The sequence below is a fragment of the Anomalospiza imberbis genome, chromosome 2 (genome assembly GCF_031753505.1).
Source record: "Anomalospiza imberbis isolate Cuckoo-Finch-1a 21T00152 chromosome 2, ASM3175350v1, whole genome shotgun sequence".
NCBI lineage: Eukaryota > Metazoa > Chordata > Aves > Passeriformes > Viduidae > Anomalospiza > Anomalospiza imberbis.
This window is the reverse complement of record NC_089682.1, coordinates 77,723,995-77,747,951: the sequence shown is the minus strand read 5'-3', so window position 1 is coordinate 77,747,951 and position 23,957 is coordinate 77,723,995. Positions and strand designations below refer to the sequence as shown.

Genomic DNA, 23,957 nt, shown 5'->3' with positions numbered 1-23,957 from the left:
TTTTCCCTGCTCTTTTGCAAACACAAAACTGTTTTAATTGATAATCTTACAGCTTTCCAGAAGAATTAAGTTTCATTACATCTAAAAATTACAGACAAAATGAAACACAAAGCACTCATGTAAAGCCACAAAAACTGGCAATGCACTTGGGAGATGGCTCACCAAACTGGGAAAATCACAATAAAGCAGAAATAAAAATCACAAACCACAACATTAGCTCTGAGATTGTTTCTGTCACACCTCCATCACGGTACTTTTACACATCTGTTCAAGTAAATTTTATATGATGCATTATAATTTTATAAAATGAGCTGTTATAACTTTTACAGCTTTTCAAAGGAAAAAAAAAAAGCTTTATGAACGAAGAAAACTTAATCTTCTCAATGAAAAAAAATCTGACTTGAGTTTGTCAGAAATCATTCTGGTCGCTGCAGTAGAATAAACTGGGGCAGAATTTACCAGATGATGCCACATCACCTATAAGTTCTATAATTACATTATATCACAATGCCATTGCTTCATTATGTCACTGCTATGTGCCAGAACAGTCACTCGGGCATTCTGTTGGCTTTTTATTTCAAGATATTCTAAGCAGCTGTATTCTTCTTGTATGTGCATAATTTCTTGGGATTCCCATGTGTGGTTCCAGGCTTTGACACAACAGAAGTGAGGGACAGAAATTCTAGAGCCCCCAGCAGCATCTGTACTTACCCTGCTCATTGTTGCCTCCATTTAACAGAAGTTCATCATTCTGTCTTTTCATTTCTGTTATGTACTTAAAGGCCTGATCCAGGATCATGTTCTTGCTCTGTAAAAGAAAACACACATACAAAATTAGAAGAAAGGTCTAGAATTTGTAAATCCATTAGTGATGAGGCTGCACTTACTCCAAGAGGTCTTTAAAAATATGCTTAGAATATCACTGGTAGAGTTTGTTTTCTTCTGGTTTGGTTTGGGCTTTTTAGAGGTTATTTTTTGGTTTTGTTGCTTTTATAAGATGAAACTACAGGTTTTGTGAGTGATGGTGACCCTAAAATGCCTTGAGATTTTGCAGAATAACATTTCCAGTGCTGGAGCTGACACTTTCTGATGCCCAGAGGTAGATACTAAGGCCACAGATCCTGAACAGCCAGCATCGTTTCTCGCTGATCAGCCTAAAATTCATGTTCACTAATAAACATACATATCACATGAGATTTCCAGGATACCGCCTTGTAAATATTTTATTAGAAAGGCAACAATCATGGAACAACTATCCAGGGAGATATATGCATAATTTTGAAAGTAGTATACTAGGGAATATGAGAAAATAACCCATCCACAATCATCTTTTTATGAAGCTATGCTTATTCTGTCTGTAAAACCTTTGTTCACTTCTTAATTTCTTCTACTGTTCAGTAGGAACAGTCTCTGCTAGGGATTCCTCTGTCTTGAAAAAGATGCTTCTGTGCATCAGCCTCAAAGCATTTGTCTTGCTTAATCTTTTGCAAGGAGAGTGTCTTAAATTACTATTATTATTTCAGTTTCTGAATTGCTTTCAAGCCATTATATGAAGGATGACAAAAATAAGCAGTCATATGCAACACTTTCAGATAAAATGCTCAAAATCTGTGTAACTACATTCATGTGACCCTGCACTTCCAAGTAGGAATCCTATTACAAGTAGTTTTTAAAACACTAAAAACAAGTGATACTTTTTAGAATATTAATTCAGACAGTTTTGCCTTCTTGCTAATCCAAATAGTAAAATAAGTATTTATACTTCTACAGACAAAGAAACATTTGGACATTTGACAGGAAACTTGCATGTACCTCTGCATGGGCACTCACCTGCTTAAGTGCTGGGGAGCAGGGAATGAGTTCTCCAATTCTGTTTATCCCAGCATTAATCTTCTTCTTTCGATGTCTCTCCACTAAGCAAAAACAATATGTACTATGTCATCTGGTTGGGAAAGTCAGCACGGCAGCAGCACAACTAGGATAATGCAAGGGCTCATAAATACATTATTTCATTACACATTGGAACCTGGAGTAACTTGAGTGAGGAAAAATGTTCCTCTAAGGTAAACCTCAGTTAGCAAATTAATACTCAGTAGAATCAAAGAGCCATAATGTAAATAGCTGTGCCTTTAGAAAGTTGGGATATTTTGGACCCCTTAATGAAGAAGTAAAGTTCCTACAACTTAAAATTCATGTTTTGAAACTCCTTTCTAACACAGTTTTATGACACTCTCTTCATAAGGCAGATTTGATTAAATTTACACATACAGAAAGCAAATGAACAAAGATTATGGAAAGAATCGGTTTCAGATTTGGGAAGCAAACCCATGACTCTTAAATTCTAATGTCAAATTTAGCACCAAAAGAGAAATAATGTAGATTTCACCAGTCTTCAGGCTAAATTTTAAATTTATACTAACAGAGTAGCCAGCCAACACTGAACATAGCTGAAGCTCTAGGTAGATGGACTATCAGTTACTCTTTTCTATGTCCAAAAGTTTAACTGTTCCATAAGGTCAAACCGGCTGGGAGTAAAGAAAACATTGAATGGAGAGTAGTTCCAATGAAATACCTATTTTGGAGAAGGTCAAAAAATGCTTCATTTATAGTCTTCTAGTGATACCATTTACCTCTTCAATAGGTCTGAATATTGGCAGAAAGGGTCTACACTGTAAGTCTAGGAGTGTAAATATCTCTGGGCATGTTTTTTACAGACAGCATCTCTGTTTTCCATCCACCACAGTCAGCCTCTTTCAAATATAGTTAACTCTCGCGCATCTATTTTTTTTTACTGAAATGTTATCATGTTCTATGCAAACTTAAAACTATTAGATGTCTTTTTAAAAAAAATGGAAAAAGTTCTGTCATAGCTTTGTCAGGACGCAAACCATTGTGTTGTTTGTTTATGGTGCTGAATGAACTTTTTGATTTGTGCAGTTGCTCTGCTTTTAGTAGCACACAGAAACAAACCGTGACCTGCAGGTGAGTGTATTTCACTTTGCTCCATTACAAAAGACTCACTAATTTAATTTAAATAGTCTTATTTTCAGTAGCCTGTCACTTCAATTTACCTTTCTCAAACAATTTTTTTTTTTTTTTTTTTGTATTTCAGGAGAGATTGCTGGCATTGACAGAGACAGGCCTAAATACACTAAACACAGCAAGACAAAGTTTCTTATGCAAGAAATTTACCATATAAATTAGAGCACCTCTGTAAAAATTAAAACACAGGACCACTTGGGATTTAATCTTTATATATCTTACTAATGCATACAGATATCACAGTGTTTGTGAAGTGCTCTTTTGTTTTAGTAATATTTGCAACACTCTCCTCAGCTTTTCTATATATTAATGACAAAGAAAGTATAGGCTTGGAAGGAACTGCAGAGTTCAGCCCAGGTGATAAAGATTTTGGAAAGCTATCAACAAGTGAAACAGGAACTGGGAATTCCAGTGAGGCCAACCATCTTAGAAGTAAACTTGCTAAGACTGTTTCCTGATCCTTCTTAATTCTTAAGAAATTGGCCACACCCTGAGCACACTCAACAAGAACAACACTGCACAGGCTTCACATGGAAACCGCTCAGTGGTTTTTCCAGCTGAGTTTGTGAAGATCATGTGATATTGGTGTTCAGGTAAAAGAAGAACCACAATCAGTTTTTTTAGATAAACCAGCCCAAAGCCTGCCAGACTCCTCCCCAGTCCATCTTTCTGTTCCTACTTGTAGAAGATGCCATTGGCACTAGACACTGGGTGCTGCCCAAGGGATGTGACTCCTACAACATACAGCCACCATTTGCACAGAACTTCGGGGGTGTCAACATCCAAGTGGGTGCCTTAGAGATATACTAGAGGAATACTTCTAATCCAAGCAGCCTCTAAAGCTCTCAGGTAGGACACCTGTCTCTGTTTCGACAGAAGTGGATATTGGTTGCATGTGAATGCCTGTGCAGTTGTTTTCCTTTGGAACTGAACACAGCTGAAATTGTTTACTTCTTAATTTACTAGCTTTGGAAAGACAGGGGCACGGTGCTCCTTCATACTTTAACTTTGTACTGTGGAAACCAGCAAACTAGAAACAATCTGCACAGATATTTTATGCAAGGACACAGAAAGGTGTTTGGTAGGGTGAAGCTTTTTCAGTGTACTAAACTCCTATGGAGGAACCATCTCCATGTAAAGTATGTTTTACTACTCCAAAGTGTCTGTGCTTATTTCCAGACCAAACAGCAAAGCATGATGTTCCCACCTGCATTATGTGTCTCCCGGTTTTTCTTTCTGTGAAACATAAAGAGAAAAGACTCATGGGAAACTGAAGGTTAAGGTTAAAGATCTGCATACAAACAAATATTTCTTATATTATTTCTATAACAACTAAAAATACTAAATATTATAATCTGCTCTGTGAACTAGAACAGCAGAAGTCACAATGAGATGTTCTTAGACATTGGTATTAGACAGTTTCTAACAAAAATTTGTTAATGGTCAGACTTAAATCATTTGCAATATAACATGGCACAGTGTAATGCTCCACCTGATTATTGGTACATATTTATAGTGGAGAGCTGGGTTTTTATGTTCCTGATACAGTATGACGTGTTCAAAAAGGCCGAAGATTTTTAAAAATAGTTTTGTTTCTGAGGAACAAGACAGTTAAGTATTTGTCTGAAATGTTGCTTTTACATTCACTTGATCACTGAAACCAGAGAAAACTTTACCATGCAAGTTGATTTTCCAGCCACATTGCTTTCAAACATCATAGCTTCTGGTGTCAAAGAGGCTTCCTTTGTGAGAGAAACCAAAAATACTGTTCCTCTGCAGTTGCTGGTCTTTACTGTCTCAAAATTCTGAATAGGTGTGATTTGGGCATGTGAGGGGTTGTGTTTGGTTTCAGATGTTCACCTGGGACTACTGGACTGATGGCAACAATCATTGTGCAATGCCCCAAATTGCTTTACTGGCAGTCAATAAATTTCAAATGTATACTCTACACATATAAATAAGATGCACTATACACATGCACTAAGACAAATACTTCCAGGAAGTACAGTAAAGCAAAGTACGTGTTTTCTGGAAAAAGCAAAATTCCAGAAAAAAACAATTTCAAAAAACTTCTGTCCAGCAGCACACTCTCAGTCTAGATGTCTGCTGGGTATGCAAAAAAACAGAGTAACATTATTCTGTGATCTTCTGTTGTCCTTTTTGACTGTTACAGAACAGTCCAGATGTAACTAGGAATCTAAGGTAAGAATGCATGATACATGTGGAAGAGGTGTGATAATCATGAGGCACAGTATATCCTTTGTGCTTTGAGTTGATACTGATTTCTGGTAACTCACTAAAGATAGCGTGCACCTAGAGTAACTTAGTCAAGGATTGCGAGACAGTAATGTTACTGCTACAGGTCAGACCCAGAGACATCTGCTAAGAAATGATGCTTAATGATGATCCTTGATACTAAATATGCAAAAAATATAAGGACTGGACAGACCCAGCTGTCCTTTGGTTGACATTACCATTACAGAACACAAAATACTCTATTATCAGGTAAGAAAGAGTTGCGAAATCTGCAAAGACTGAAAAGCCTTCTGTAAGACAAATCAGTGTTCTCTCTGAGCTTTTATTAATCATAAATCATATCCTACATGGTTAACTAGTGTAAGATGAATGCTGCATTTAACTAAGGACTGAAGAACTTCTCTACCTATCAGGTATTAGATCACCCATGTTAATACAACGGAACAAAAGTCTGGAAAAGTTCTAGTGAATGTTGAGTCTCTTTGTTACAAAGTTTGGTCCGTAGTGTTGCTGTACAACCTCAAAGTGTAGTTTGAGTTCCTGCAGAGATTTGAGATGTAAGATCCAGATTCCACTGGGAGTTGAGGAAGAGATCTAAATTACCCTGTTGAAATTAGTATAGTTAGTTACCCCCCGATATCTACAAGGAGCCTCCACAAAAATAGAGGCTGTGCTCTAACCAAGGCAGCAATGCAATTTTACACACATCGGAACAGTCAGTGAAATAATTAAAGAATCTCTTTTGCCTAAGTGACCCAGGTAGATATATCTTTAACAAATAGTTTGGCATAGACAGGGCAAGAGAGAAGCTTTTGGATCAACGCTGATGAACACACAGAACTTCTTGTCCTTACCCTTACTGCCAAAGTTTTATCTAGAAACTTTGTAACTGCAACATGACTGCAGACTACAGACCTAGGAAATCGTATTTTCCCACAGGAACTCACCGATGCTGCTTCTTAGTAGGTGTCTCATTCTCTGTCATCTCTGGCATGGTTTCGGAGAAGAGAGCCTGAGGAAAAATCATGGAAGGAATTAACAAGTCCTGCACTTTTCTGAATCCTTAGCCCATAACATTTACGTGGCTTTGCCTTGGACCACAGGGACGGGGCTCTATTACCCTGTAGACACAAATCCATCCCCTTAACTCAGAGCAGTTGATTTTGTGACATTAAAAATTAAGCACTTTACCTATCGAGATGTTTTGCAAAACCAGTCTCTGATGAACTGGTTTCCATTTCCCAACCCATTATAATCCCAACCACTTTCAGCAAACAGAAAGGATAGTTAAGAGTATATGACAGCTTTTCAAATGGGAGGAACAGCTGAACTCGCTCTTATCAGGCCTTCCTCACTGAATATGCATTCAATTCCCAGTTCAAAATAAAATATGAATGCTAAGCAAAAAACAAGCTACAATGAGGACATTTCGTTAACTACAAATTTATACTGCTCTTAATGCAGCAGATTACACAACTTACTTGCTATTAAATTACTGTACACCTTAGAACAACCAAAAATGACACCCCTAAGCTCTCAGATATATAAAATTAAGCTATTATTAAAGTTATGAATTAAAGTTATCCCTAACAGCCTAATGAATCGCATCTAACTTGTCCTCGTCTTGAACAGATTGGTGGCCTGTATTTAGACAAACAAATATATTATAAAAATACACAAAAGATGAGATTAAGTCAATGAATATCTACCAGAGAAATAAATTTTAGAGAGCAAGTGACATAAATGTACTGTGACAACAGGATGACAACAGGAAAAAACAGATCTGGTTTTTGATATGTCTGAGCTCTGTATTTACTTTCACAGCTCTGTTCACTCTCACCAACCAACCTGTTATTGCAACTCTTCCCATGGGCCCTCAAAGTTCTTGTGGCTTCACCTTTCTCTGGCTCCTCCTGAAAAGCTCATTTGCTTCTTTCAACAGGCTTCATATCTTTAGGGTATTTTTTGTCTGTTTGTTTGGACTGCAATGAAGTGGGGGTGGTTTTTAATATAACTTTAAAAACCAAGCAGTTCTTAATGTAAACTGAGCCTACCACTATTGGCACTGACATCAAAAACAAATCCCCAAAATAATATCCTTACAAACCAGAAAGCCAGACACCTATGGAGCTCCCAAAACACTGAAGCATACACTTCACAAAGTGCTCTGTGCACACACCTCTGTGTGTGTGTGTGAGAAACTAACAGAAATAATCTGTATTGTACCAGAACTGAATTCAGATACTGCTTTTCAGCCTTTATACTCTAGAAGTTAATTGAATGCATTCAATAAATACATTCAGTAAAGATTAGAGGAGGAGAAACATTAGGGCTAATGCTGTTTACCACTCTAATCCTGAAGTACTTTTTCTATTCCAGGGAAGACTTGGGAGATGTTGGCAAACCATAAAATAAAGCAAACAGGAAACAACCTATGAATAGATCCAGCTCAGGGAACGCAAAGTGCCTGAAGGTTTCAGAAACATAATTCAACTCCACCTACACAAAAGTGTTCACACCATCACAAAACTGGACACGATCCTCTCTGAGAGGAGTTACAGCATTCCATTGCCCCACTGGGTGTTACACAGAGCCTACCTAAACACAGTCACCACAGCCTTCTCCAGCCCAGCAATGGGAGCACATCCCTTTCTATTTATATCCCTCCACGGACTTTGCTTTCTCTGTGCCCACTGACCAACCCCTGCATAAATTATGAAAACACCTGACAGAGTTAACAGTCTTTTACTGTGGGATAAAGCAGTGGTGCAGCTTCAGCACACTCCTATAAATTGTGTTACCTCATCTTAAAAACAAGATTTCTTCTCCTTTAAATCCAATTAACTTACTTCACTAACAAATTTATTTGAGTTTATATGTAGTAAGAGCAATCCACTTGTTATGCCAGGTTGTCCAAGTTAGTAAAAACTCACAACCCTGAAAGCCAGGAAAGCCAGTTTCCCACCCAAGGCATCTATAACTTATCCCTCCTGGGTACAGCTGGTGATGGTCAGTAGTACTTACTCACTGATTCTACCTGCATTCACTGTACCAGGTGATGATGAAGGGGTTAACTGGGAGACCTTAGTGGATGATTTCTATTATTAAAAAAAACAACAAAACAAACAACAAAAAAAACAAAACAAAAATGTTAGAGCCCAACCATCTTTTGGACACTGTTGTCAGCCAGAGAGATGTTCAGGTGTACACAGAGTGACTGAGGCCAGCACACCTCCTTTCAGCAGTTTCCAGTGTGCCAAAGCAGCCCAGCAGGATCTGTAGCCATTAAGGCTACCAGCAGAGACAGGAGAAGCAGAGCAGCTGCCTGGTGACACTGCACTCATCCAACCATCACTGAGGCAGCACCTTGTGTAGCAGGTGAAATAACTACTCAAGGAGGCAAAGGGGTCATTTAATTTGCTGTGTACAGTACTGTTTCTGTTCAGTGAGGATGTGAGCATATGGGCATAGTTCTGGTAAAGCAAAGCTCTCAAACATGCTTAGAAAAAGGAAGGTGCTGGATTGTTTCTTGATTTCTGCACCACCTATAAACACAGAGCTGATGTGTCTGTTAGTGGGCATTATGAGACCATAGCAAGTATGCTGGAAATCGGAGGAAAAAGATAAAAGAAGTCTTAGTTTTGGTGAACTTAGCATTTTTGAAAGACTAATGTATTCACCAAACAACCATATTTTTTTTATCTTGCAAATTTATACAGCTTGAAAACCATAGGACTGTTTCTGTTTTGCAGTGTATTTAACACAGAAAGCATTAATGTGGATTTAGATGGCCAGCTACCATGCAGGGCTACAGACGAAGCAGAACTGTGTGAAGGTAAGGGCATAAAAAAGCAGTCACCCACAAATACCCTTCCCCAGAACAGACATGGCTGTTCTGACTCCTGCTGCACAGTCCAGAACACATTCACAACCCCATCTACTCCTTGCCCTAAGTCAGAGCACCCTCTTCTCCCTCCTGACATCAATTCTCCTTACTCCTATATTTTGGCTTCTTTTGTGTCCACTCAGCAAAGCTCTCTTTCTTAACAGCAGCCATCCCTATCTCCCAAAGTCATGATATACACAACATTCCAATTGCCTTATTTCTTTGTGCTGAGCAGATGCTGAAATGATTCAGCAATTCATTGTATGCAGCATTCTGGAAGAAGGATAGACAAGGCCTTAGTGAAAAATTTTGCTGTAATTTATTAATACTGTTTCTAACCATTTTTTTATTCTGAAAAAGAATAGAAAATCTTTACTACATGTCATAGACCCTACTTTTTTCTTCTTCCTCTGTCCTTTTTTTTAATTGATGCTGTTCCCTTTATATTTCAAGCCATTTGCTGCCACACTGAGTGTATAAGCCTCACAAATGTAAACTTAAAGTCTGCATTTTATATGCTTAATTTCCACTGGGATCTGCAGCCCATTTCATATAGGAGATGTGGCATAGAAAGGCTGTGACTCTTACCCTAATTTCACTTAACTGTGGAATTACTTCAGGTGAAGTTTTTCAGTTTTCCACTCAACCAGTGCTCCCACTTTCATGGTCCTGAGAGCAAAAAGCAAGGCTGTACACATTATCTAATGAACCAATTAGTTTATTTCGAGCTCCACTGAAAAGAGGTGGTTAAATTTGTTAAACAACACTTGTATAAAACTCTGGGCTTTCTAGTGATAGATTGTACCGTGAAAAATACGGTGAACTGAAGTTGTTTTTTCCCATTCTTATTCTGTAAGGACAGAAACCTTTGCATTTTACTTGATACTCCACAGAACAGCTCAAGCTGGCAATACCAGAGAGGAGGTTTTCTTAAGGGTTGCTGAAAATATGGGCTTTGTGAATTAAAAAGAAAATAAAAATACTGCCTAGGTGGAGATTTCTGAGGGTTGGTGAATGCTTGCACTGTCTCAATTTCTCCCCCTCAGCTGTTGTATGACCAGAGCTTTGACAGTGGGTTTTCCTTTACTTCTTCCACATCAAGTATTGCTTCTTCATCAAGATTCCTTCATGGATTCTCTAAAGCAGAAGACATGTATTTGCCTCATGAGCTCAGAGACAAATGTATTTTAAGTTCACTCATTAAATATGCTCACTTAACTCAACTGAATGTCTGCAGAGAAACTGTAGCAAAATCCAAATTCTTAAAACAGATGAAGAAGCTGTAACTCATCATTTATATTTATTTAGTACCAAGCTTCCTTTAAGCTTTATGTAGTTAACAGCTTTCAAAACACCAACCTAAAATACTGATTTTAATTTAAATGCAATGTCATCCTCAGAAATTAAAGGATGCTTTGTGTTCTGAAGATTTAAATTTAACATAATTTAATCTCTTCTACAGTTCTGAAACATTGGGTATAAAACTTGAAAACCAATTTATTTAAGCATCTTCATGTCTACCACCCATCTTTCCAGGTAGTGTTTAGCAAATTTTATGAAATCTCTTCTTCAAAACACGCACTCAGCAAATACAGGAAAAAGTTAATTTAGATTATTTTATATGGCATTATTTTCTCACTCCTTATTTAGGAATTGTTTCCAAACTTAATATTAATTTAAAAAAAGAAAATAATTATTCCAATCTGTTATCTTTGGCTGCACAAAACAATCTTCCTCAAATTAGTATAGCCGTTCTATTCTTCTGCATCAGGCAGAAAGAACAGTTTTTATATGCGACTACACATATTCTGCAAACCTACCAGCACTCCGAATCTCTTCCTCTTAATATCCTTCAGCAAGCTTATGTTGTGACACTGCTTCAGCCTTACAGTTCTTACTGGTTTTGTATACCTCATGTAGTCAGCTTTAACGTAAAGCTAAGATCAATTCCAAGGCATAGACAAGAACTACTCAAATGCTTTTTTCCTGAGACACTGTCTTCTTCATCCAAGCAACTGCTGGAGCTCATTTCTCCAATCTTCCATGCATGTTTTAGAACAAGGCTAGCTTTAATCAGCTTTAGACCAAGCTTTTAATGACAAGCAGGATGCCCTTGAGATCAGGAGACAAAAATTTACTGCCCTTTCTTTATTCCCCTTGGAATGGTTCTATTCTAATTTTGTATTTACCTAATAAAATGACTGCAGGAAACATAACTCAAAGCTGACCTTTGTGACTGTTACCTGTGTGTATTAACTACTGTGGCCTATCAAAGCAACCTGGTAAGACTATCATACGAGAAAATGAAAAAGGCTATTTTTCCTGACAGGAGGAAAGAAATCTATCAGTTTGGTTTCAGAAGAAATCGAGATTTCCCTGTTACTGTGTCCCTTAATCCACTCCCTCACAACAGCTGGGCCCCCTGACTGACCTAACTGCAACCTCTCAAAGAGATGAAGTTCCCAGGTGTTTACAAAAACCTGGGAGTGAGCAGAGGAGGAGGAGCGAGGTCAGGTGAGGGACTGGACAAGGCTGGGTCTGTGACCAGCTCTGCAGCATGGGTGTGCTGGCTGACCAGCTCAGAGTGGGCACTGCCTCCTTGTGCTGAGGAAGATATTCCTGATGCAAACCAGTTGAGAGTTTCTCTGACCAACCAAACTGTTCCCAGAGCTTCTGCAAAAGCTAAGAAAAGAAAACCAAAGCCAATAAGCTAAAACTTGTTACATGGGGCAACTTCTATTTTTTAAATGTGCTTGTAAATAACAGATAGCAAGAAAACTTCACTGCTTTTAGATATTTTTATTATGCCTCTTCTGTTTGCATTATCTGAACTCAAATAAATTAGTATTTTTCCTCCTGCTGACTTAAAGCAATACATTTTAGTAAGGCTTTTATACAAGAACATGCAAGAGAACTAGAAAGAAAATGTTTAGGGTTTTTTTGTAATGGCCTCAGAGGAAGAGAAAGGGTAATTACTCAAGTCATATTCCCTCATATCTACATTAGTTTATTTTTTCATTAGTAATTTTAAAAATATCAATGGCAATTGCACTGACCATTTAGTAACAAGCAGTTTTAGGACAGCATTGGTGTAGGGTCATTCTGAGAAAACCTGACCAGATCTGCTTAAGAAAACTTCATAAGAAGAAAAAAAAAAAAAGAAACTTCCCTGTTAATCACCTGAAAATCCACATCTCATATTTATTTTTCTTTGTCTACTGTTATTCCCTCCCAAGTCTTCCTAAGTATAGCATCATTTCTTAGAGGAAGGGCAGAGATAGAACTCATGTCCACAAAACCAAGTCTCTTACTCACTGTACATGGTCTGGAAAATATTTAAGGAGAAGTACCTCTGTGCATGTTGCACCCAGATGAGAGCTGCTGCCACCCTCTCACATTCTGCAGATGATCTTGGTACTGCAAAGAAACTGAAGTGCACACGGTGCAAGTAAAGGAAGACAAGAACCATCTCCTGTGCTCTGGAGCAATTGTTATAGGGAAACAGGCATTTGGGAGCTAAAGAGCTGTAATTATGCAGCCAGTGCACAAGCCACAATCACAAAGACCAGAGCTCTCACCTTAAACCACATCTTCAGCTACTTTGGATCAAAATAAGGGGAACATTACTCTTTTCCTTAGGAAATCAAAAAGGAATGATCAGGGAAATCCTCCTGATCCCCTGTTCTCCATGTATTGTGCTGAGATTCACAAGTTACCACATACCAATTTCACTAAGGAAGTGCGAAAATGTGAGAAATGTCTCTGTGTTGCAAGACAGTGCTCATCTCCCTGGCTTCCAATGCCCAATGATCCGTGGTACACCTCAAAACCAAAGGATTTTCAAAGAGAAGACAAACATCTAATTATGCTGCGCTTGACAAAGGAGCCACAAGTGTGTTTGGATGGTGAAAGCTAGGAGGATACAAAGTGAATTGCAGGCAAGTTCCTCCTACCACAGGTCATCACCTCTCTTTGGGTTAGGGTTAGGTTACCTGGATCAGATGGCAGAGATTGCCTGCACCAGGCTGAGGCTGAGAGTGCTCTCCCACTCGCTCCTGGGCAAGAGCAGCTGTTGGTGAGCCCAACCTTGCAGCAGCATGCTGCCTAAAGAGCAAGTAATTCTTTTCCAGAAAAGAGCTGAAACATACAAGTCATCATGGCCCCCAAATACTGTGACCAAGATGGTTATTTATAACTCAGGAACCCAGCCATATATGAAAACTGTATTTGAAACACCAAAGACTGACCAGAAAAATGTAGAAGCTGTAAGTCATAGAGTCATAACATGGTTTGGGTTGGAAGGAACCTTAAAATCATCTCATTCCAACTCCCCTGCCATGGGAAAGGAGACCTCCCACTAGACCAAGTTGCTGATAACCTCATCCAGCCTGGCCTTGAACACTTCCAGGGATAGGGCATCTGCAGCTTTCCTGGGCAACCTGTTCCAGAGAGAGCCCATCCAATTCTGCTTTCTTATGTGACCTTATCTCCAAATGAAATCTCTATCCAAAGAGCAGCATCTTGTCACAGAGCCTGACAACCAATTTAGAATTACAACATAAAAACATGCATTTTGGCTACAATGATTTAGCCAGAGCAGTATTCTTTGCTTCACTGCTTTGGTTTTAAGCTGAGCTCTTTTTGTTCTTCAACTACAAAGGATCCTCACAGAGTCTTTTTATAAAACCACATACTGTCCCCACGTGCCAAACTGCCTTGCTGCTTTCTCCTGAGGACCTTAACTAACAAGCAGTGCGAAATATCCTATAGCCAAAATGTTTAGGGCATCCAGAGAGTTTGTGTCAAATTTTTAAATTCATCTTTTCACATATGAGTCATTCAGTACAAAGGATTACACAGTCAAGTTCTTAAATATTTTATAGGCTTGGGGTTTGAGAAATCTGACACAAACTAAGAACACATCAAGGGTTCATGATATAGCAAGCAATATTCTATGGGCCTGTACTACAAAGTTCCACTACAATATGCAGAAGAGATCAATGCTGAGATTCTGTTACAAACCCTACCCTTCCAGAGCTAAGGGATTTCTCTATGAATCTTAATGGGGCCAAGGGCAAAAATGGCTGAGGTAGAAGGTACCAAAAACCAGAATTTCAGTTTTAATGTATAAGCTCATCAAAGAAGCTCACTATTACACTTCAATGAGCTTTCAAAAACAAGTATACACACACTCTGCTGCCAAACCCATGAAAACCAAACAGAACGTCCACAACTTTGCAATGTACATTTTATAGGCAGACTACTAAAAAAATATTGTAGTGGACAGAGGGCTCATTCTCTTCACAGCCTCAAATGCAATTACACCTTTGCTTTTCAGAGGTTTTTTTCTTGGACCCATGACGTGGGTGCACTGGGCAATTACTTCAGTTCCAGGAATAAAGGACTCATCTTGCAATCTGGATGCTTGACAGTTTTGAATAATACTGGGAGGAATAAAGCTGCACATTATTTTAATTATATTTAACAGAGGGGCCCAAACTAAAGTTATCTGGGCCCAGATGACCAGAGAAAGCAAGCACACTTTCATAACACTTTCAAAGAGGAAATTCAAAATCAATGCATGTTAGACACAAGAGAATACAACTACTAGGTGTAAATCCATAGAAAACGTGAATTCAATAATTCCACCACTTTAGGAACTACTTATTTAGCTTAGGAGAATTACTGTACATGAGCTATCCAGGGTGAATAAGTAGTTCTGAAAGCACAAGGAAAAGCAAATAAGACTACAGTAGAAATTTACCACTGACAATGGAGAAGAAACTAAAGCCAGATTTCCAAGTTACTACTTTGCATAGGTCTGAAAGGAATGGATAAAGGGGACAGACTGATACCACAATCCTGCAAGTTTTACTTCATTTAAAAATCATTCCATAAAATGAAAATGCCTTACCTCTACTCTATCTTCTTCTTCTATAACTGTGTGAAATCATCTGCCTATTGCCACTTAAGACTGACTTGGCAAAAATACCTTAAAGTGAAACTAGGAGTAGGAGAGCCCCATTGCGTTCCTTAGCAAGGGATAGCTCACACATTTAATATTTCCAAGCTAGGAAACACACAGTCTTCCCATTCCCACCTAGAATAAAAGAGAAAAACCACAAAGTAAGATGGACTGTAGAGCCTCTTGAGACAATTTACAGGTGGGATTCTCCCTGAGCCTTCTCTTCTCCATGCTGAACAATCACAGCTCCCTTGGCCTCTCAACATGATATGCTCCTGTACCTTAATTGTCCTTGTGGCCTTTCAGTGGACTCTCTATGGTACACCCATGTCTTTCTTGTACTGGGGAACCTGAAATTCAACACAAGATGCCAGATGTGGCCTCACCAGTGCCAAGTGCAGTGGAAGAATCACCTCCCTCAGCTGGCTGACACTCCTGTATCGAATGGGGTCCATTTGCTACCTGTGCCACAAGGACACTTTGTTGGCTCGTGCTCAACTTGGTGTCCACCAGGTCCTTTTCTGCCAAAGTGCTTTCCAGCACCATGGCCCCCACCATATATTGGTGGACTGATTTGTTCTTGCCCAAGTGCAGGATTTTGCCCTTGCTGAACTGCATGAAATTCCTATCAGCCCATTTCTCCTAGCAATAATGGGAAAATACTTGTGAAGATTATTTTCCCCTACTGCCCCAGCTCCTTCAAAATAATGCTGAGATATGCAGCCTCTCCTCTGGTTCACTGGCACTCCTCAGCCAGGAGCCAGATGAGAACACTACTTCAACTTAAAATTTACTTTGTTTTCATTTTTTAAAATTTACTTTTTACTTTTTAAAATTTACTTTTATTTTTTTTTACTTACACAGAGACACCCCACACTCCCAAATAAATACACTGAAACAACAAGATTGATTCTCATGGTGGCAGTGCTGGCTTAATATTTGTGAAACTATGACCCAAGATGATGCCAAAACTAGTTAAGCTTCTCCAATTACACAAGAAGTCCCAGAATTTCCAGCAGGTGAGAGATTTACATGGAAGAAGGAGGTATTTAAGCGATAGATACATAATATTTAAACATTTCTGAATTAAAGCATCTCTGACTATTAAGGACACTCCAATAGTGAAAAAATTATGCTGCTGATTTGGAGCACCATTTTACTACTGGAGGAAATGAGCAAGAAGAGCTGTAGCATGAAGCTTTGCACAAGAACTGTGTTCAGTTTCTAGCTAACAGCTTCACTGATGCATGAAAGGAAAGCAGAGTCCAACTTCAAAGGTTGAAGGCTGGCATGAATTAGGTGTCCCTGAAGCCAACCAAATTACAGACTACAGATGCAGGCAGACACCCCGAATGGACAGTTATTATTTTCACTTGAACTTCAGTTACTTGAAGAATAAACAAATCTTTAAGCTCTCCTCTCCCCATAAAAGCTTTACACTTCTATTAAGTGTGTCACCAGGCTAATGGACAATGTTTTCTATAATCTTTTCATGGCATTGCCCACCACACCAAAAGCTGGAAATATGGATCATAGGTTCTGAGGAACCTGGATGTAGACCTAAAAGTTAATAGCTCCATACTTAGATCATTCCAGCCTCACTAGAGAGGGACCACAAAGAACCCATTCAGGTTATCAGAATACCAATATGACTGAGATGTGCTTTCAGCTGGAGCCAATTTCAATTAATGGTTTTCAACTGGTCAGTTAACCTGACAGAAGTTCAAGTAACTGAGTGAGAAAGGCACTTGTTACCAGGAACCAAGAAACATTTTTAGCAGCCTAGTACTTTCTTCTTATCTGAACCACAATGGCACCCAGCGTGGCTGATGTAAGAGATTGCTATCATAAGTCATGGCTGCAAAAGTAACTCATTCACCTTAGAGAACTAAAGCCATGGCTTTTCATTCAGGAAGCAAACCCAGTTTACACACAATTTGTCAATCTTGTGCACACAGCAGAACCTCTTTTGTGCTTACTCTAAGCATGACAACAGCACTACACTGGTAAGGTAGCAAACCAAAGTGCACTTTGGACACATTATATCCACACATAAAAGCTGGAATTGCATTTTAAACATCAAGTTAGGTCAGCATTACATAAACTGGGCACTGCACAACATTTCCTAATCAAGGAGTTGAGACCTTTACATGTTTTACTGTAATCTGAAATAACTCAAACACTGCTTGAAAACTCCCCCCATTAAAACTGAATACATATCATGGCGCAGAGTTTCAGATGAGACAGTTTTCAATTAAATAACACTACTGAGCCATGTCCCTGATGAAAATGCCAGTGAAGATGTGCATACAACCCAGGCTTTTAAATGAAAATGGATGTGTAAATGTGTGCATGCATACAATCTAACAGCTTTAATGTTCCTGATCTTTTCATAACAACTCCAGTTATAAATCTCAGGGCTCCGAAGAAGTGTACTTGCCTCCAGCCTGATGGACTGTCCATCCACAGTACTGCCAGTCATTTTATAAATTCTTCATCTCAATTGTGTCTGTGATTCCTTTAATCAAATTAAATCCCTCAGGAACATGTTTTCCTATTTTGAAAGGTGTCACTATCCTTCAAAGTGGCAGAGACTTTGTGGTACTTTTCATAAGTTCTTGTGACACAACCAAACATGATTCATTGGGAAACCCTTTGTATCAAATGCTATGCTTCTTATACCTCCCTGCAATCAAGTGTCACTTACAAAGTTATTTTTAAGACCTTAAAAAGCACTACTGGACAAAAATTAAACCACAGAATGGCTCTTGTCAAACAAATCCAGCACGTCCCAGCCCTTGACTTCCTCGCATGTCTATTTCTTTGGACAGCATTCAGCTTCAACTCATACATTGTATTAATTCATATCTAAGTGGGACATGATTGATTACAATGTCACACACTTTGTATCAAGGCACTCTGCAAATTAAAAGCATACTTAAATACTTGGAATGCACCATCCCCAAATCTCTCTGTAGCCTAATTCGTTGTACTTCAATATGTGGAAGCCAGAGGTGCTCTTACAACTTCAGCACATGGAGAGAAACCATCTAAACAATGCTCAAGAAAGTACCTCTGTAACTCCTTTGCCTAAAAGGAGTCAGGAGCATCCCTCTCATTCACCTAAGAAGAGCTGAGGTGAAGAACAGCTGGAGTAGCTCAGCTAGCAGTGCCAGCAGAACACATCCACAAAATCTTTACCTTCTTGTTCCCAAGATTCAAGACAGACATTGAATCCAAGACATTTCAGAGTACAGCTAAACTGCAGCTACAAATGAGAGTCCACAATGCACACAGCAGGCGTGGGCCAGGCACATGTCACAGGGCCACTCAAGTGACAGTCCCTTCAGCGTGTGCCTGGCCAGCTCCTCAGAACACTACTTGAAACACCAGGAATCAAAGCAGCAAAGCCACTATCAAAAACTTACATCCTAGTTATCTCTTTGCACCTGTCAGACTCCTCCAGGATCCACCACCATTTTTCATCTACTCCGTTAAAATCTTCCCATGTATCCATAACCTAAGGGAATAAGTAAGTCTCTAAGGGAATAAGTAATTTCCAAACACTTCAAAATTTGCAATGTTCTTGTACTGTTCCACATACCTGACATGATATTTTGAATACAAGCACCTTAAAAATCATGCTCACAACACAAGCATTTTTCTATGCTTATTTCCCATTCAGTGGCAAACATATTTTCAGTTGTGAAATGTATTTAATCCCAAAATGTACCTATGAGTTACTGTTATGGCACTAATTGAAAATCAAAAATTAAAGGTTCTAAATCTTTCTAATAAGCATTTACTCATAGGAAGTTTCTTCCTTCCCATTTGTCTGACTCCTGCACACAATTCATGAGCAATGAACAAGGCTCTGCAGTTGGCTGAAGTGCTACGTAACACAGTCACATAAATAAGGCGGTCCCAATGATTTGTACATTAAAAGTAAAGCTAAAATCACGTCTCTAAAATAAGCTGTTACATTACCTGACTTCTGGATGCTTAACTGTGCCATCATTATCTCTGCTAGAAGTACTTAATAATAGCATGTCTACATGAAGTCTAATAGAAGTCCAAACTATTATGTGAAAAGCAAAAATACAGTTTTGTGATTTTTGTACTTATGGACAGAAACTCAACACATCACTATTCCCTTTTTCTTTGCCTTACTTCCAGTTTTTCCCTACAGACTTCCCCGGACAATGGGCATCATGTGCCACAGCTGTATCCCACAATAGCTATGTCAACGGGCTCAGTTCATTTGTGCTGTCACAGGGAGCTGCATTTTAGGTGTCCTGCCCTTAACGTGAGCAGTAACTGTGAGTTACAAACACTTCTGTGTCTGTCAATGTTGATTCCCATGAAACTGAAGCCTTCCAACTCTTTAAAGCCTCTGCTGCTGGCAAATTTGACTGAAATCGGCAGGAGAGCTAAAATTAGCAGGCAGAGAAGGAATAGACAAGACACATCCATCAGACTTCCTTCCTTCGGAGACCAAGCTTACAACACGTCCGGCGAGAAGCGTTAGCTACGAGTGACCGAATCCTAAGTAAAAAAGCCGGCCCTAGAGGCACGTCACCCTTTGAAGCGGGCTAGCCTCCCGTGGGGGTGTCACTCGACACGAGCGCAGCGCCGCGCTGCACAGAACATCCCGCGTCCCGGACCACGCCGGGAAGATGCCAGGCTGAGGCGCAGTGCCCGCCTCTTGCTGCCTCCGAAGCGAGCTCCCCGAACGGCGACTCACGCTCAATCGTCTGGCAGCACCAAGACCGCAAAGCGATCAAACCGCGCCGCTCTCCAAACCTTCACCGCTGTTGCCCCGAGTTTCCCTCACCCCAGCCCGGGTACGGGCAGCCCCCGCAGCCGCACAACTCCCGGGGAGCAGAGCCCGGGCACCGCCACCGCGCCACGGCCGCCCGGGGGCCGCACCGCCACGGGCCGCCCGCGCTCCGCGGCTGCGCTCGGCCTGTCCCGGCCCCGCAGCCCCTACCCGGGCCGGGCCGGGCCGGGCACACCGGGGCCGGACAAAGGGGCACCGGCCCCACCGGCATCCCGGGGCGAGCGCGGCCCCGGCCCAGCGCGACGCCCCGGCCCCGCTGCCGCGGCCGCTCTGGGTCCCTCTCCTCCCGCTGCCGCTCCCGTCCCCGGTCCCGCCGCCGGCACTCACGGTCGGGCCGGGCGCGCTGCGCGGCGGCCCCAGCGCCGGGACCATCCTCCGCCGGGCGGACACCCCGCGCCGGCCCCGCCGCCGCCGCCGCCTCCGCGCCGCTGCCCGCCCGCGCAGCCCACCCTGCTGCTCGCGCCGCAGCCAATCGCCGCGCGCGGGGCGAGCCCTCGCGGCCAATCAACAAGGGCCAGGCCGGAGAGGGCGTCGCTCGCCCTCAACTGGGCGGGGCGGAGCGGGCGCGGGCCAATGGCCGCCACAAACATTGGCGGCGCGGGCCAATCAGAGGGCAAGGAGGCAGAGACTGGCGTCAACGAGGTAAGGTGGCCGAAACAGGAACTGGCGGAGAGCGGCGTCCCGGGCGGCCAATGAGCGCAGCGGGAAGAGGCGCGCGGAGGGGCGGGCGGCTGCGCTTAAAGGGGCAGCGGCCGCGGCGGGACGGCAAAGGCTGCGGCGCTGGGTCGGTTCTGAGCGGCATCAGCGGCACCGGGGAAAGCACCGCGCCTTATTTTGTGCGTGTTGCTGCCAGATGAAACAATCCCGTCCTGCCAGGGCGAGAACGACCCGAGCGCTGCCCTTGGCCGACCTCCGCCGCGGGGTGTATGTGTGTGAGAGAGCCCTCATTGGTGCAGAACGGCGTTTGTGCGCTGAACTGCTGCCCCGCGTCCTCGGCAATCGGCGTTCTGGGACGGAGCGGCGAGCAAAGATAAAGGCTGGCTAGAGATTTGCTACACGGAGCTGTCCACGAGGGGCCCAGCCACGTCCTGTGACGGTTCTGTGCCATAACCGATGCTTTAATAGACATTTTTCCTTAACTTTGTCACACGCTCTGCTCACGCTTAGTTCTGGGGAAGAAGGAAGATTTAATTTCCTAAATCAGAGTTTAGGAAAAGTGTTGTTTTATCCATGAAATGAGGGACTGTGGATCATTAACGACTCCCACTTTTTGCTTCCTGCTAATGCCTAATTCAATTATTACCCATAATAAGGCAGTTTCCCAGTTCCAGCTCAATTGCTTCCCTGAGAAAGCATCTTGTATCCATATGCCTTCTTAAAACATAATAGAGCAGGGACAAGTTTCTGAAGCAGTGTCCAAGAACTCTGCTGCTGCTGAAATGAGTCATAGCAGCAATCAGATGTTAAATAACCCAAGCCATTTTATTTTGGATAGCTGCCACTTGCAAAATAACCTTGCAGCTGACATTAAATGAAAAAGCCCATTTGCGAGCTGTAAAGAAAATTGAGGCCCAAGCTGTTTTTGCAGAGGAATTCTAACCTTACTGTAAATACCAGCTTGAAAGTGTAAAGTAGGAATGTAAAGGCACTTTTTCACTTTTCATCATATTTGGTTCTGATATGACACAACCAAACTGGAAGACAAGCGAAATCTGAAATGCCACTGCTCCATCAATTTATTCCAATATAAAGTGAGGGGGGAGGTTTCTCTTCTAACGGGTAGTGTGCTTTTTTTTGGTGAAGATTTTCACTAAATAGGCACCCGCATCCAAAGAAGCACACCAAGTTTACCTTCTGACACTCTCGTTGTGATCTATAGCGTTTGAGTTTGTAAGTGGTCAATACCAGTACAGGTTAAATATCTGAAATACTGTGGCAAAAATCCAGGATCAGGCAAAAACCCACAGGTGAAATCGCATATAGCAGGAACCTACCTGTTTCTCTTGGAGAATACAAATTTACAATTATATGGCAAGATGGTTAGAAAAAATGAAGGGCTTTTTTTACAAATACTTGCAAAGAAAGCTTTACATTGGATAGATAATTTGCTATTCTTTTGACAAGTCAAGAAGTTTTGCAGCTTTATTTCAGAGAATCTTAATCAAGAGCTTGAGTGCAATTTTTCTTAACCTTTTTAAAAATTATTTAAATTCTTGGCTGTAGTGCAGGTTTGGGTTCAATAATTCAGTGAGCAGTACTGGCATAAGTCTTTATGATGTGATACAGCAGCTGACAGGCAATCAGAACACAGGTCAGTGCACCTATCCCAGTGCAGGAGTTTCTTGGACTATGGGTCATGTACATTCAAGGGAGTTAAAGCAAGCTGGCAACTCAGCAGTTTCGAGAGCTTCAGCTGGTGCTGCCACAATGCCTTCAGGCAGAATGGTAGCAAAGCTGAATGCTTTTACAGTGTTAAAGCACTGAGGAGGAGGGAAGAAGGCAGAATGAAAAGAGAGGGATAGAGTAACCATTCCATTATCTGTTTGAATTGATGCCTCTTTAGGGGCAAGAGAAAAGAACATAAGGCAGGTCATTTGTCCCTTACAAAGCATCTGGATTAGATGGTCTGAATAGACTTAGAGAATCCCTATGGAAAAGGAAGTTATACTGCCAGAAACAGAAGACAATGCTCACCTGACAAGATTGGTTTGGTAGATTCTCAAAAGGACTTCATGTAAGAGCTTTGGGACAGGGATTTTTAAAGTAATCTAAGATACTGCAGGATCAGAGGATAATGTCCTCACAGGGACAGAGAACTGATTAAAAGACAGAACAATCCCAGTGTTCCACATGAAGTGAATTACTGACCACTCACTCACTCCATCCTGGTGTGGTAAGTGTTCTTGAAGTAGTTGTACCAGTGACAAATCAGAGATAACAACACATCTTGAGTGGCTACAGAGGTGCCATAAATTGCCAAGTTTTGAATGCAGTGAGAAGAATGAGAGTGCCTGTAGAACCAGCAAAGCTTTGGGAAAGTACAACATAAATGATCAGAAATACCTGCTAGTTTCCCTGTAAAGGACAACTCAGTTGTCTAGTATTGTACAGGTTGTTCTAAGAGGCAACTGGAATGAGGAAGGAGAAGGAAAGACACACAAAACAATAAAAGCAGAACGGTTTGGCGAACAGCTACAGCTGTAAGTACAGCAAAGGTTTTCCAGCCTCTACAGCTGCTGGTGAGGCTGGAGTGATGAAGGTTGCACTTTTGGTAGCAGTTCACTTCCAGCTGTGCCTTCCAGGCCCTCCAGCAGAGGTCAGGGAAGACAGCTGGAAGCAGCCACTCAAGACTACAGACAAGTTTCAGAGCCTGAGCTTTGCTTTTGCACCGTTATTCTAATGAATGCAGCAACTCCATCTGTTGATAAAGCAATTTCCAGAGGAACTTAAATAAGTGAATAGAATACACTATAGAATATTTAGGGAAACACTTATTTTCCTCCAGAACCTGGGCCAGAGTGCAACTTCATCACTTCATAAATGGCACTTCAAAGCAGAAGAGAAGCACAGTGAAATTAGAGACAAAAATGGCTTTAACAGAAGAGACTGGAATTGTTAAGAATAGAGATGAGTTTTAATTAAATACCTTTCTGAGAAAAGTCAGTATGGAAGAGTATGTGCTGTATATTAAGACCAGTCACTTTTACAAATACAGACCACAGTTTTTCAAAGACTGTGGTCAAGATTTGCAATAACTAGCAGCTAATTTGAATACTTTAAACTTTTTAACCTATAAACCCCAAACCAGAGTTCTTGACACCTGGTCTGTTTCCAAACTGCTCACTAATCAATCAAAAATATTCCAGAACAGTTCCTCTTCCTCTCCTCCCTCCTACCCCACAACACAGGATTTCTGAGAAAAGGCTCCTAACTTCAGGGAAAATAAACAAACAGACCTCACTCTGCAC

General features: G+C 41.1%; 1 protein-coding gene across 3 annotated transcripts in view; it reads right to left on the bottom strand.

The window, feature by feature from the left end:
* USF3 (upstream transcription factor family member 3) overlaps positions 1-20,475 on the bottom strand; it is a 30,219-nt gene extending 9,744 nt beyond the window's left edge. Inside the window, exons 1-6 of one of the 3 annotated variants that reach the window (XM_068181894.1) lie at positions 20,317-20,413; positions 7,147-7,280; positions 6,246-6,310; positions 4,250-4,278; positions 1,831-1,913; positions 712-808 (exon numbers count right to left, since the gene is read on the bottom strand). In XM_068181894.1, the coding sequence (XP_068037995.1) occupies positions 712-808; positions 1,831-1,913; positions 4,250-4,278; positions 6,246-6,292 (256 nt within the window). In that variant the 5' untranslated portion in view covers positions 6,293-6,310; positions 7,147-7,280; positions 20,317-20,413. Of the gene's footprint in view, positions 1-711; positions 809-1,830; positions 1,914-4,249; positions 4,279-6,245; positions 6,311-7,146; positions 7,281-13,176; positions 13,255-20,316 lie in introns of those variants that run through there. The other 2 variants (XM_068181893.1, XM_068181895.1) reach the window with 2 other exon arrangements.
* Positions 20,476-23,957: the final 3,482 nt, after the last annotated feature.